Below are 15,709 nucleotides of genomic sequence, written 5' to 3'. Positions count from 1 at the left end.
TGCAAAATGTCCTGTCACTGGGACAAGTTTCATAAGCACCCACGTTGATGATGGTTTAGCGTAATTACGCCTGATGATAACGACATTCCAACATCGGCAAATTATATCTGAAGGCTATTTTCGAAGCCCACAGACTCATAGGTGTGATATAACTCGTGATGTAACAAGAGGGGCCTGTGGGTTTTGTCTGAGTGGGGTGCCAGTGCCCCATGCAGTTCACTCAGTGGACCAGCCACATGTTTCCAAATAGAAATGCAGTGGCATCACTGCTATGTGTGGTGAGCTATGAAGCACATACGTGGATGCTTCCATTGCCTGTATTTGTTATCAGAGGGCTTGCTGTCTCCTGGGTCAGACTTAGGGGCAGGAATCTGTCAGCCCCCACCATCACCACCACCACACACACACCGCTCCCATGCATAGGATTAGAGCTATTTTTAGCAGGCCAGCGGAAATCAGCATTTCAGCATGAATGAACCGTTGGGTTAAAGATCGTGTTAGTCATCACTGCCTCTCCTCAAGTCTGTTCAGCTTCCCAGTCGTCGTATCTTTAGCAATGGTTTGTTTCCTCGAATGAATGAGAGAATTTGAGAAACGGCAAGTAGTGTTAAATGTGTGATTGAGTTTTTTTCTTTCTGTCTACTTCCCCCAGAGACCTGGATTGTCTGGGTGTTAAGAACAGGGCACTGGTCGCTCTGCCCGTGGAGGAGGTGCTCCAAACCCTTAATGACCTCATCACTTATTTCCAGCTCCCCGATGCCGAGCTGGAGCACGAAGAAAGGCAGATCAAGCTGCGCTCGCTCAAAAACAGACAGAACCTCTTCAAGCAGGAAGTGAGTTCATCCATCAAGGAAGGTTTAGTAAAAAAGAGCTCGCGAGGCAGTCAGGCAGAGCAAAAGAATCTCAACGTGGTTGCAATTGGGACACTTTTAGTGAATGAGTGCACGTGTGATTAAGCTAGCAGTAGTGGCAAACTTGCAGAAGGAGGTGAAAAAGCGAAACCAATTGATTCTTTGTGGTTTGTTTCAATGGCATCCTGTATTTGGACGCACTTTATATGACGGTGTCAGCAGTTTTCCTGAGGCTGGCATGAGCGCACTGAGCTTTCTGCTAAGCTTCTAGGCTCTAAATTGCTTTCATCAATTATAAAATGTCAACTGCCTCGCTGAGGGACCCTATGATGTCACCCACTGAAAAGCAGGTTAAATCTTACAGGATACAACAGCATAACTGTGTCAAAATGTCTTCGAGAGACCATAAAATAAGAGACTTGATTGCAATATATCTGAAGATTATCGACACATAGAGTATTGATTTTTGCAAGTTACATATCTTTTAAGGATTTTTTAATCTTATGTACCTTTCTATGGGGGACTAAAGGAGCACATTTCTATCTTAATTCTAATCTCGAAGGTCAGCTTGTCACAATAACTGGAACACTTTCCATTTAGCATATCAGATCTCAGGTATTTCAAGTCTGTAGAATAAACCAGTACAAGACCATCATGAAGCTGCATTACACTAACTGAAAACTGGGGGCAGATTTCATCAGAGGAAGCTCTTATACCAGTGACATGTGGTGGGTCATGTGACATGTGTCACTGCCTCTTTTTTAGGGCATGCTGACTCTGGTGTCCAACTGTATTGACCGACTGAACGTCTATAACAGCGCCGCACATTTTGGGGAGTGCGCGGGCTCGGAGGCTGGAGCGGCCTGGAAAGACATTCTCAACCTGCTGTATGAGCTGCTGGGTGAGATGCTGGTCTTAACAGCACACACACAAATACACACACACACACACACACACACACACACACACACACACACAGACACACACACACACACACACACACACACACACACACACACACACACACACACACACACACACACACACACACATAGAGTGTTTGGGTATTTCCCACTGACCTCATTTCTTTCTAGCTGCCTAATGTCAATTTTCATCTCTGTCCTCTCAGTTCTCTGTTTTGTTTTGCTCTCTGTGTTCCTACTGCCCAGTGTCATCACCGCTCCTTTTCAAATTCACTATAACCTCTTGCACTGCATCCATATGCTCCGTCATATATAGGACGTATCTCAGTAAAATGACCTGGCAGGAAAAAGCTTTTTTTTTGCTTCCCTCCTCTCTGTCTGTATATCCTGCCATCTTCCATCTGATGAGTACAATGTTTGTCTCGACTGTTATTTCAGCAGCTTTCACATAAAAAGATCCATTTACGAGCAGAAAATTGTGAGCAGGCACGATTTTCTTCCTGTCATGTTTGAAATGAGTTTCATTCTTAAGCTGAGATAGCCCGTATGTAGAGTTTATCTTTCATCTCGCCACACTGAAGCCCTCTCTGCCCTCCAAGGATGTCCTTCACGCTCTTATTTACACTGACCTCACCTGCTGACTCATATTAGTGTTCTAGTCACATCTCTCTTTCTCTGTTCCCCTTCCCCCTTCTTCACATACCTGGTTGAGCGCAGCGCTAAGTGGATTTGGGATGCCTCCCTCCTTTCTTCTTTGTCTCCCTGCATCGGATGACCCTGTTTTTTTCATGCTAGGACGTACATGTGGGTGTGTTTGTCCTCATATGTTTATGTCTGGTCCCACCTTCTCTCTAAGGCATCTTCTAAAACTAATATGTTTAAGAGTGTCAAAGCACAATGTCTTCCTTAACCGGCTTTGGGCATGAATTCAAAGTGTTCACCTTTGCGTGACATTGTTTTTCTGTTGTGTAAGTCGTCACATTAAGCAATGCGCTGACTCGTGCACACTTTCCTCGTGTCCTGCAGCTGCGTTAATCCGAGGAAACCGCAACAACTGCACACAGTTCTCCAACAACCTGGACTGGCTGGTGAGCAAGCTGGAGAGACTGGAGTCCTCTTCAGGTACACTCATTAGCATTCTGACACATACACATGAGCCTGCAGTGAAACAGCAGTGTGAGAGAGCTTTTGTGCAACATCGCAGAACTATTAAAATTCTTTAACAGGTACAGGAGTCTTTTTTTGAAAGGTGACACTGTTGGCTGAAATCATGGGAATAGCGACTTTTACTTTTTAAATGTGCAGTAAGGAGTGCACCAGCAGGGTTTTCTGTTGCTCTGTGCGGACAGAATGCGTCTTTGACGAGTGTCCTTTGGTGTGTCTTTTGCGAGTGTTAAGTAATTGATGAATTTTGCGGCTGTGCAGGGATTCTGGAAGTTCTGCACTGCATTTTAATCGAGAGCCCCGAGGCGCTCAATATCATCCAGAAAGGACACATTAAATCCATCATATCGCTGCTGTACAAGCATGGACGCAACCACAAGGTAAGCAGTAAGTGTTGTTGCTACACGGTGAAATACACATCTGGGTTATGCACATGTTGAAAAATAACTATGCAATACAAAGAACAGCAATTTCTGTTAAGAAAAAGCGTAACACTTTATAATACGGCCCGTGACTGCAATGAAATTGAATTTTTATGTGTATTTTATTTGAAACTACAAGAAAAAATACCTTTAAAATTTGCAGGTCTATGTGACCTTCGTGATGATGGAGCCAAGTCTAACTAATTTTGTTTTCCTTTCACAATCACTGTTTACTCATAAAGGGACTGTTTACTTTCCTGTAGTACACTTGGGACATTAGGCGAGGTTAAACCACTCCATACCCACCAAAATGTACAGCACACTTCTTATGTAAGATGGGGAAATATTGGTTGTTTTTCCACAAAATTACCAAGAAATTACTTAAAATTACTTACAATGGAATTTGTGTCTTGTTTTCTTTATTATAAAATATGGTTTAGAGCAGGGGTAGGGCAACTCCTGGCCTCGAGTGTCGGTGTCCTGCATGTTTTAGATGTGTCCTTGATCCAACACAGCTGATTCAAATGGCTAAATTGCCTCCTCAACATGTCTTGAAGTTCTCAGAGGCCTGGTAATGAACTAATCCTTTCATTCAGGTGTGTTGACCCAAGGGTGAGATCTAAAACCTGCAGGACACCGGCACTTGAGGCCTGGAGTTGCCCACCCACGGTTTAGACTGATTAAAATTACTTACAGTATAATTATTGCTTTGTTCCCTGTAGAAACCTGACTCGTTACCCCATTTTTTTGTGTACTTCCTTTTGTAAGTAGTTGTTGGCAAGTATAATTATACTAAACTTTCAAATAAAATACATTGAAATTAGATTGATTTACAAAGTAATACCAGAAAAAAAATGTAAAACCCCAATAAAAGCATAAAGGAATAATGTGATGTTTTCTTTGTTTGTTTATGTGTCTGTACGATGAATATGTCACAATAACATGCAACCAATTGAAGTTGTCTTATGACTTATGACTGGCTGCACAACAAATTACTCCTGCTAAGAAGTGCACTAGAACAAAGCATTCAAATAAAAACTGCAAATTAACTTGGTGTTTAATGTTTTTTTCAACAGTTGAAGCACACGACATGTGAACTTCACTGGTGCTTGTGTACCTAACTTGGAAAGAGCAACACTCTTTGCCACAGTCTCCATGCTAAGCTGACCATCTGCTGGCTATTAGCTGTACATACTGTACAGATGAGTGGGGTTCTTCTTGTTGAGAAGGCTCCTGGAGCTTTTCGTAGCCGCGTGCCCCTAACACGAAACAGTCTGTTTAACAGTGAAATAAGATCAGGAGCCGGCCTGGGTCGTAAATCAGCCCGACTGTACCGTTTTGCAGTGGAAGCAGGAGAAAAAGGTCAATGCTAAAGCGTAGGTGTTCTATGCTGTCACCCTTGGCTGAGCATCCTGGCCCATTTAGTTCTACAGCTTTGTTAAGCTAACATCAAAAGGGTATTCTTTAACATGTTTTTGTACCCAGTAACAATCGCAGAGTAATTATGCAGTGGTTGCATATAAAGGGACTTTCCCTCCGGCAGCATCCTGGACAGTGAAGTATAATTAGTCATTTTCAGGTGCAGATGCACATCTGGGGTATAATAGGGAAAATGAAGTAAACGTGTTATCATTAGTGAGTGTTAAGTGCTGTTATGGTCTTCCATTAGATGGTGTTGCTTATTATCCCTACCTCCTTCACCTTCTTTTTTAGATACTAGATGTGCTCTGTTCACTGTGTGTGTGTAATGGCGTAGCTGTGCGAACCAATCAGAACCTCATCTGCGATCACTTGCTGCCCAAGAGAGATCTGCTGTTGCAAACCCAGCTGGTCAATGATGTCCAGAGGTTAGAGAGCCATTTATTTATCTTGCTATCTTTCTCCTCCTTGCTTCTCTGATAACTCAGCCCACAGTTATTTCTCTAGAGTCTAAAGCTTACTTTCAATTTATTAATCTGGTGAGGATCTTTTGTGAAATCATTATATGTTTTTTAATCTCTTGTTGGTTTGTTTTTTATCTTAGTAGTTAAATAACTTTGTATGGAATGTTGCAATTTGCTTTTTTTAAGTGAAAAGTACAATATTGTAATTAAAAATGTAACTCTGGTGGTGATGTCACATTGTACTTCTTTGCCAGCATGAGACCGAACATCTTCCTGGGCGTGAGTGAAGGCTCGGCTCAGTACAAGAAGTGGTACTATGAACTCATGATCGACCAGGTGGACCACTTTGTGACCAGCGAGCCCTCCCACCTCAGAATCGGCTGGGCGAACACAAAAGGCTATGCACCCTACCCGGGAGGAGGAGAGGGCTGGGGAGGTAATGGAGTTGGTGATGATCTCTACTCGTACGGCTTTGATGGACTCCACCTCTGGTCAGGTGGGTGGGACAAGCCAGTGTCTGGAGTAACTAAAGCATTAGAAGATGAGCGGTAACCCTGGGTTACAGCCAAGTTGTGTCTAGACAGAACCAGTGCCCTGCAGGGACGATCTCCTTGCCCAGAGTCTGTGTCATTGTGCGCAAATGTGTGTATCCAACAGTATGTGTGTGTGAGAGAGGGAGGTAGAGGTGTGATTTGTGCCAGCACAACTCACTAGGTCGTATTTCACATAGCAGTTTGTGCGTGTGTCCCGATCAGGTCGTATCCCGCGGGCGGTTGCGTCTATGAACCAGCACATTCTGACCTCAGAGGACGTGGTGAGCTGCTGCCTGGACCTTGGAGCCCCCAGCATATCCTTCAGGATCAACGGACAGCCCGTCCAGGGCATGTTTGAAAATTTCAACACAGACGGACTCTTCTTCCCTGTTGTCAGTTTCTCTGCAGGTGTCAAGTGAGTGTGTATTTTTTCTGTTCATATGCTTTATTAGACGTTAACAGGCAGAAAAAACTCATATTTATATATTCTAAAAATTCTATCTTTATATTCTGACTTTCATTTTGTCTTCGAGGCTTTTAGATTAGACGCGGCTTAAAAAACAGGAAAAAAATTCTGTTTCCATGGTGACCACTGATAGTGTGATTGATGTGACTTGAAAATGGAATTTCAAGCTCCAGCAGTTTTCCCACAATTCCATGATCGACTCCGACTTTGAAGAGCACAGTAGCCTTTTGCCACGTTCCCTCTGAGACACCTGCCACAATGTTTGGTCATGTTAAATATTAGAAAATGAATTTATTTTAAAAAAACGTCAGAGTTCAATCATCATTCATTTAAAAAAAAAAAGTGGTTCATCTGTGTGGCTAAGAAAAGGAAAGAAAAAGGCGTAACGCTCCGCTTGATTTCCCCGTCTCTCAAATCATTTTCATGCATTTTTTTCCACAAATGATGTCACTTTTAATAGCGTCATTGTTCTCACACTGTCTGTATTATCTGACGTGCAGAAAAGATTAATTGAACAATGTGTGTTACTGACCCAGTTGTTACGCTGGTTAACAGAAGTTAGATAAGGAGTTTATTACCACTCACACACACGCTCATGTGCCAACATGCTGCATGAGAATTGCTTGAAATATTAAACAGTTCCTTTTTAAGGGATTTTAGTGTTTTTTTGTGACAGCTTGCTGTTACTTTGCACCTGGTGCAAAATTGGAGCAAGTAGAGGATTGGTTGTTTCTGTTAGTTTAAAGGTTAAAGGTTAAATGTATTTATGTAACATGTTTAAAACAGAGTTGACCAAAGAACAAAGATAAGTGATTAGACAACTAATGATTCATTGGCCCCTTCAAGAGGTCACTGGTCAGTTTCATGTTTTTTTTGTTAGTCTTTGCTGTTGATTGGAAGCCTAAATAACCTTTTAGATCATGAAATATGTTTCTTATTTTACAAGCGTTTCATCTTCGGTCAATGCATTCTACACTCAGAAACACTGAGCCATACTAAGGATTGGCATGGACTCAGAAAATGCGCTCAGATGGGAGTTTGTGTGTATCAAGTGTTTATTTTCAAGTTGGCGAATAAGCATATCTAATGTGGTGGAAGTTGTGGGACTGAGCGTGCGCATGTGAGGTCTGGGGAGGATGAGGAACAGAGTTAGCAATGGTTCAACCGGAGGTCGTGATTTGTGGACTGGATTGTGGAACCTGGAAATGGTCTTATTTGAGTGGGAGGTGCTTTGGGGGAGGAGGCTAGTTTCCACAGTAGGGTGGATCGGTGGAGAGTGGGCAGGCAGGTGAGCAGGTGAGTCTTCTCCTTTACAGGTTTGTATTTGTATTGTATCTTTATTTCAGACATATACAGAAAAAAAACCCAATATATACACAACTACACATACTTGCATTTACAAATACGAATATATATGTAAATACACACACACACACGTATGTGCTCAGATAAAAAAAAATAAAATAAAATAAAATAAAACAAAGTCTAAATGACATGAAATGACAATTATTAGGTCTGAAATGGAGTAGGAAGAAGTATAACATACTTATTAATCCCTACCCCATGCTCAACATTTTATTGTTTCTGAGGTTCCAAGCTGAAGCGGGCACATGTGTCTGAAAGGTTTTCACAACTCTGGAGTTCCAGACATTCCAGAGAGACACGTGATTCAATAGTGCATGAGATTGGTGACTGAAAAGAGTGGAGAGACTTAGGATCGCAAGTTCTACATCAGCCCAGCACACCTGGTAAAGGTGTGACAAGAACAAACCAGACAGGGGACGAGTCCTGATGCCAACCTCACAGCTTATAATAACAAAGAGGTTCAACATGCAAAGACCCTTGAGCTGCTTCATTATTACAGACCGAGTGAAAGAATCCAAATTGTCTACAATTTCATAAAACAGGCTGTTTGGAACAGATTTGTCCTTTTTAGTAGTTGAAGTGTTGTCAAGGTCTGATCTGACTCTTTCATTGGTCGGGTGATTGTACAGCTAACACTGTGTTGACCAGTCACAGCAGAGCGTGAGCGTGTGGAAGCTTGGAATTGGCCCAGTGAACAGGGTGAACGTCTCCACGGACTTAAATGTGCCAGAACATGACAGCCACACATCCTCAGTGCTTAATAATTGAGGGCCGCAGTGAGAATGAGCTTGGTTGCGTCACTGCTACTACTTGAACTGCTATTTTGAGGAGCCTCGAGAGACGGTTTTGCAATGTTTTTTTCATTCACAGAACTAAACGTGTCCCCATTGGAGTAGAACCTGTTTAAGAGAGTTAAGAATAAAAGTAGAGGATTAGTTTTCTTTTCACTAGTCGCTTCTTTTATTAACAGCATTTAATTTTCTTTTAGTGTGCACGTAAAACATTGCAATAAGCCAAGTCACGTGAGCAACTTTTCTCTGGTTAGGGTTCGTTTCCTGTTGGGCGGACGGCACGGTGACTTCAAGTTCCTGCCTCCATCAAGCTACGCACCGTGTTATGAGGCTCTGCTGCCAAAAGAGAAGATGAAGGTGGAGCCGGTGAAAGAGTATAAGAGAGATGTGGACGGAGTTCGAGATCTGCTGGGCACCACCCAGTTCATGTCGCAGGCCTCCTTCATCCCCACACCTGTGGAAACCAGCCAGGTAAGCTCACAGGAGGCGTGCAGGATGGTGATCATGAGAAAAACGCCCCCTTTTTCACAAAGGCTGTGATGCAGTGTGACATGTAAAAGAATGCAAATCAACTGAAAAAATGCTCATCTTGAATTTGATGCATCTTGTGTATTTGTTTAATTTTTCCAAAAGAATTGCATTACTTTGTTTCAACTACTGAGTTTTTTGCATTCTATAGTTTGCACAACTTTTTGGAAAATGCTCATTTGCTTACCTGTTCCTTCAGATTGTCATGCCGCCTCATTTGGAGAAGGTTCGGGACAAGCTGGCTGAAAATATCCATGAGCTCTGGGGCATGAATAAGATTGAGCTTGGCTGGTCTTATGGCAAGGTAAGGGTTAGATTGTTAATGAGATTGTTATTTAGTTGCTTATGTTGTTCTCCTACAAGTTCATCGCTCGGATCAAAAGATAAAAAGCATACTCCATGCCGTTTTCCATGTTTGTGGAGAAATAAACACGACAATTACAATTTTTTCTCGATGAGTGTGACAACTTACCATCACAGAGGCTTGTGTGTCATCTTGCTTTCTCTTTTATAATTTGCGGTTTACACCAAAAAGAGGGTAAGTGGAAAAAGAACACTGTCATTGTTCACATTCAGCGCTTTTCCACGCCACTCATTTACATCCTTCATTCACATCCAGTTTGTTTGTAGGTAGCAGAGTCATTGTGTCTGTGTTCTAGTGTCAGTCATGAATTACAAATTGTTGTTTCACCCAAAGGGCAGAACAGGATGTCTTGGCAATTTCATCACCTCAATAAACCCAGACTAAAATTTGCATTTTGTTTTTTGTTTTTCTCCTTTTCAAAGAAAAACTGATGGAGTTTCTAATTCTTTAAATATTCAGAGGGTCAATCAAAACACATGACATAACCCGCTATGAGCCAGAAACCAATCAAAAGGCCTGTCTATATATTCGGAGCAGATGTTGTATCTTTTCTCCTGCTACTGATAGGAATCTGAGAATGTGATTGAATGCTATACTTAGATTGGAAGATTAATGTGAAATTGAGATGAGGCTGTGTTAGTCTGTGTTATTCTTGCCTCTGCTGGCTATGTCCAAAAAATTGCCAGATTAACAGCCGATGTTTTCTATTATTAACTGGCATCAAGCCTGATCAAGCATAAAGACCAGAAGCAGTGGGAAACACCTAGTCTGGATCTGTGGGGCAAGTTCAAAAGTATATCTGACTTAGCTTTTGAGCTCTTTTATCATCGGAGAGCTTATGCTTGAGGTTTTTTAAGCTGAAGTCTCCTGGCTTCACCTGTAGTGATATCAAATTCTCATCTAAACTCCCTAAAAGAACAAATTAGTGTATTTCCCAATACAGTCAGCTGGAAACGCATGCTTATAATTACAGTGTACGCAGTGCAATCAGCAGGCTCCTGCAACAGAAGACAAAAACTGTACCTGATTTAAATTCAGCTCCATCCCACTTCAAGTTCTCCTGCTGTGTTCGTATTGTTTACTCTCTGCTCGGGTCTATTGTAAGTCACGGTTGCACAAGTGGTCAAAAAGAAGGCACGTCCAAATTTAAGTCGGTTATGGTTTCATCTGTTTAACTCCAAATTCTAGCTGATGGCTTTCTGGTTTGTTGTATAGTTACCACAGGATAACGCCAAAGTGACCTGTTTTGCTCTTAAAGGAAGGAAAAACAAGAAACCAGCAACAAGACGCAGCTCTTATGTCTATAATACAACATGAGAATTCTGCGCTAGCTTGTAAGCTTTCACTCTGTCCTCCTCCTCGAAAAATCTTTGATTTAGGACAAAGACAAGTCTGAGATTTGGTAAACAACAATAATAAACTAGTTTTATTGTCAAGGTTGTTTTTTTTGTTTTTTTTTTACATGTGGAGCGATAGCCAAGTGAGTTGGAGTCAGTTATACATGTGGTAGAGGTCACATAGCAGATAAAATAAACCTGTTTTTGCTATTTAGCACTGGTTGCATGTAAATATGAAAGAGGAGATTTCCCATAGTTCTTGTACTATTCACAAAAGAGCTGGCTGCTATTCATTGGACCCACGGAAACAGCTGCATATCTGTACACAGCCCTGCATGTTTTCTTGGTAAACATCCACCATTGCCATGCCACCTCCTCTGAGCAGCATTGCCAAAAGGATTATTTGGCTTAAAGCGCAGCCTCGAGAGAGACGCATTACGCCTCTCACTCGGTATTCCTGCCATACAGCTCTCTGGCTCTGCCAAGAAAACATGCTCTCTTGTCCCTCTCTCATAACATGTTCACTAGAGTAGTCTAATCACTGCAACTAGTAGCACCCAGGACTTAAACCACATGCCCGCCCCCCTTGTTAGTTCACAGTGACAATGAGTTATGAGGCTGTGTATCTCATATGCATAGATCTAGTAGGACTTGATGTACATATGAATGCAGAGCTGCTGAACAGCAATGATGAGAACGTCAGGAGGTGTTTGATATGTGTGTTTTTTCTCTGTTTTCCTCACAGATAAGGGATGATAATAAGCGGCAGCATCCGTGCCTGGTGGATTTCTCCAAGCTGCCGGAAACGGAAAAAAACTACAATCTGCAGATGTCAACGGAGACTCTGAAGTACGGCGAACATGATGGATTGTTTTTGTCTTCATGGACAACACCTCTGTTATAAAAATAGCCTAAAAAACCATATCTGACATATTATTCTCAGATAATGCATTTTCTTTTTTCGTTGGATTTAAACTATGAGGAATATCACAAGTTTAGCTAACAGTTCACTGATCTCATAGTAAAGCTGAAGCGATGACGTGCTGTAGTTTAGTTGTTAGCACTGTTAGGACTTCTTAGCTTTTCTTTCTCTATTGGAAAAACACACACCAGCTACAAGGCTGTGGGCATTCCCATCCTTGACAGAGGTTTCCGCAACGCTGGCTCCACGTGTAGGATGACCTGCCTGTGTTGAGATTGTCATGCCCCATTTGATGAATAAATGGAGTATCTATTGCTCTAGACTACCAGTAGTCCTCTCTTCTTTAGAGAGACCAGGCTTTCAATACTTACACAGAAATGTGCAAAATGGAGGGGTAGGGTTAAGGTGGAAAGGCCCATCGCAGGTGATTTACATAAATGCTCTTCGAATCAAAAACATAAATGCATGCCGTCATTAATCTTGATCTGCTGCTTTGGGAGACACATCTGGGTGACAGGGACGAGTTCCTGAAAGACATCAAACTCACTTTTACTGTCGCTCCGTCCGATCACGAGGTGTGATTCACTTGGCGCCCGTTTCGTTGCCGTGGGTATTGCTCGGTCTTTCTTGTGTAACAGATTAGGACACGCGTAATTTAACCCATCGTGCTCTGTTTGGACACATTCAGCAGCCTCTCTGGTTCTTTGCATATACTGTCAAATCAGTTTGTTGGTCACTGTGGTCATTTTTTTCCCCTGCAGGACTCTGCTGGCCTTAGGCTGTCGTATAGTTCACATGAATCCAAATGCTGAGGACTCTCTCAAAAAGATAAAGCTCCCTAAGAAGTAAGTGGGTATGATTATAGCAGCGATGCGAGCACACGCACTACTCATGATATCGATTGTACATCACACAATTGGACAGTAATGACTAGGCCGCTCTATAGTAAGACAGTAAGAGAAATGAAATGAATCAAAATATTTGGTAACCCAATCACAGATCATCCAAAAATGTCCAGCAGTATAAGAAATAAAGGATATTTATTGTGTTTACTGCCATAGAGATTCCCATCAGGCTGTAAATGTAACTAAACTGGTCCCTGTGGTTTAACTGTATCCATAACTGGGGGAAAAATTCCTTTTTCATTGTTTTTTCCTGTAGCTACATGATGTCCAATGGTTATAAGCCGTCCCCTCTGGACCTGTCCGATATCAAACTGACTCCAGGGCAGGAGCTGCTGGTGGACAAACTGGCAGAGAACGCTCACAATGTGTGGGCCAAGGACCGGATCAAACAGGGATGGACATACGGGATTCAGCAGGTATGCTCAAATCCACCAAAGAATCGACACCTTCGCCAGACATGTGAACAGCGCTGAGGTTTGGTTAGAAGTGAAAGACGAATAACAACCTTAGATCACTGTGAACACATCTAGGAAAACACATGCTTTAATGTTCAAATTTGATTGAAGAGATTTAAAAAAAATAGCTTCTCAGAGAACAGGTACATTCAAAAGCAGACATTGTTGCTCTAAAGTGCTTATGAGTGCATCCCTATAATCTAAGAGCAGCAGCTTTACATTGTCCAGAGGTCTGTACAAATTACTCAGCCAGAAAGTACGTAATGTTCCTGGACATCTGGTGCACGTCTGTCCGGTTGTTCAGTCTGACGTCACTAGCCGTGTCTGGGCCTAAACGCCGCTGCAGGTCCATATATCAAACGATCACTGTGGCATTACTGAGAGTTAAAAACTGTCTAAAGTCTTTCATCTTTAATAAAATGATCAGCGTTCTGCTCTACCAGGTGTAACAATTGAGTTTAACATCCAGGCATCCATGAAAACGGAATTTATGACATTTAACGGAGTTAGAAGTTAGCAGGAAGTTAGCTCGCTAGCTTCTATCTAAATACAATATAGCATGTCCTGACTGCGGGGTTTTGGAAACAAATTAAAACGTACAGCTCTGTTATCACTTCCAACATAAATGAAGACAGAAAACTAAACAGCAGTGACGTTTGTAGGGTTACTGAAGTTGGGCTAGCTGGTATATAATGATGTGCTACGTGACCGCTAGCGACACAGCTATGTTAGCATAATATAAACAAGCTAACTTTTTTTCCACTCGATAAAAGTTAACGTGAGTGTTCTCGGTGGTCAGGAACAAATGTAATCGCATGGCAGGATGCTGTAAACGGACCAAACTTCAGCCAGGAGAACAACTGAGATAATCCATCCACAATACGAGGTTAGTCATTCATATACTGCTGCATGGGCTGGGCTGTAGTTACATCCTAAGGTTTTAAAAACTGAGCTTAAATAAATGATTAGCGGTAATAAAAGGGGGAGGTCAACAGTGATCACTGACTGTTTTAGGAGCTTTTTGAGATCAAAAAGAAGAAAATACATAACATTAAACATGTTAACAACACAAAAGCCATATTAAACGCTACTACTACTAACTACTACTAACTACTTTAGACCCGGAAGTAGGATTCGTCACGTCATCACTGAACAACCGGATACAATGTGCTGGGAAAAAATGCTCAGATCAAATACAAATGCTGCAAAGAAAGAAAAATCTGTTTTCTTAATATGTGGAAGAATACGCTACTTTTGCCTGCTCCCTTATTCACAAGGGGTTGCCACAGTGGGTAGCTCCGCATGTTTGAGTTGGCAAAGCTTTTTTATGCCGGACCCTTTTCCTGACAAAAGCCCACTGGGATTTGTGTCTCCTCCCGGGATCAAACTGGGGATCTTTTACTTGTCAGGGAATTGTGTAAACCGAAAGGCTGATTTTGTTCTATTTCAGCTTTGTCTGTTATCTTCTCAGTTTCAGACCAGTCTATAGTTCACTTGTGGATTTGTTAACTAATAAAGTAGTAATATTGGACACATAACCAGCTGCAGAGCTTCAGCTACAAGCTCATCAAACAAACCTGAAATAAATAAAAGAAAAAAACTCTAATTTAAATTCACAAATCTGCTTTACAGCTGAATGAAATCCCTTCATTTGCCTTTCAACTGGTGGGACAAATGAATGTTTTTAAAAAAGGCTTTAAACTTTAACATTTCTCTTGCTGCTTCTCCGTGCAGGATCTTAAAAGTAAGCGTAACCCTCGCCTGGTTCCTTATGCTCTGCTGGATGAACGCACCAAGAAGTCGAACAGGGACAGCCTGCGGGAAGCTATCCGCACTCTGATTGGCTACGGGTACAACATCGAGCCCTCGGACCAGGAAGGCGGTGAGTTTCACCCATGAAAGTGTGCTAATCAAAATGCCCAGAAGTTCAAATTATACAGTGCATAATAAAATGCTCCTTACAAAGAATAAGGATAAAAAAATATGTCCTGATATGGGACTTTGCCTTCCATCTCCTTTCAGTTTAGAGTGAAAGAGAATAGCCACATGAAATTGCTGCCTTTACCTACAGCCACTGGGTTTTTGCAATTAATATTTCCATTGCTTCTTATTATTCTCCTTTCACCCAGCAGGACAAGTCTCGGAGCGCCTCAGCATTGATAAGATCCGCTTCTTTAGGGTAGAGAGAACGTACGCAGTGAAGACCGGGAAGTGGTACTTCGAATTTGAGGCCGTTACCGGTGGAGACATGAGAGTGGGCTGGGCCAGACCTGGGTGTAAGCCAGATGTGGAGCTTGGCACAGATGAGCTTGCGTTTGTCTTTGATGGATACAGGGTAAGCTGTCAACCAAATCTCAGTTAATCCCAACAGCGTATTGGTGAAGTTCACGTAGACTACTCGAAAAATGGCTTTCGCCCTTTATTCTTTCGTATTTAAAAACCTATTTAATTATTTGGTGTTAAGCTCATTTAAAGTAGTTGCTCACATTGTGTGTATACCATATGGTATTCCTTGTGTCTGTACTGTGCACAGGGCCACTGCCTGAACATGGGCAGCCGGCTGTTTGGGCGCTGTTGGCATGCTGGGGACGTGGTGGGCTGCATGATCAACATGGAGGACAAGTCCATGATCTTCACTCTGAACGGGGAGATCCTGATCACCACCAAGGGCTCTGAACTCTGCTTCACGGACTTTGAAACTGAGGATGGTGAGAAAGAGCGTGTATGAATGTGGCTGTGAGGAGCTGTTGAGCACACGTCCTTGCCATCCTGCCCTCATCTTTTAAAGCCTTCACATGTA

At 42.2% G+C, this 15,709-nt stretch overlaps 1 protein-coding gene across 1 annotated transcript in view; it reads left to right on the top strand.

The window, feature by feature from the left end:
* The window catches only part of LOC308389872 (ryanodine receptor 3), a 115,063-nt gene that overhangs the window by 44,959 nt on the left and 54,395 nt on the right, over window positions 1-15,709 (top strand). Inside the window, exons 13-27 of the mRNA XM_080871461.1 lie at window positions 653-833; window positions 1,617-1,752; window positions 2,801-2,896; window positions 3,200-3,318; window positions 5,074-5,207; window positions 5,498-5,739; window positions 5,999-6,191; window positions 8,653-8,869; window positions 9,126-9,230; window positions 11,373-11,476; window positions 12,311-12,394; window positions 12,711-12,870; window positions 14,644-14,791; window positions 15,042-15,244; window positions 15,443-15,617. Of these exons, the coding sequence (XP_080727587.1) occupies window positions 653-833; window positions 1,617-1,752; window positions 2,801-2,896; window positions 3,200-3,318; window positions 5,074-5,207; window positions 5,498-5,739; window positions 5,999-6,191; window positions 8,653-8,869; window positions 9,126-9,230; window positions 11,373-11,476; window positions 12,311-12,394; window positions 12,711-12,870; window positions 14,644-14,791; window positions 15,042-15,244; window positions 15,443-15,617 (2,297 nt within the window). The remainder of the gene's footprint in view (window positions 1-652; window positions 834-1,616; window positions 1,753-2,800; window positions 2,897-3,199; window positions 3,319-5,073; window positions 5,208-5,497; window positions 5,740-5,998; window positions 6,192-8,652; window positions 8,870-9,125; window positions 9,231-11,372; window positions 11,477-12,310; window positions 12,395-12,710; window positions 12,871-14,643; window positions 14,792-15,041; window positions 15,245-15,442; window positions 15,618-15,709) is intronic.

This window comes from Rhamphochromis sp. 'chilingali', assembly GCF_963969265.1.
Source record: "Rhamphochromis sp. 'chilingali' genome assembly, chromosome: 21".
NCBI lineage: Eukaryota > Metazoa > Chordata > Actinopteri > Cichliformes > Cichlidae > Rhamphochromis > Rhamphochromis sp. 'chilingali'.
The sequence above is the reverse complement of the archived record's forward strand: the minus strand, read 5'-3'. Positions and strand labels throughout refer to the sequence as shown.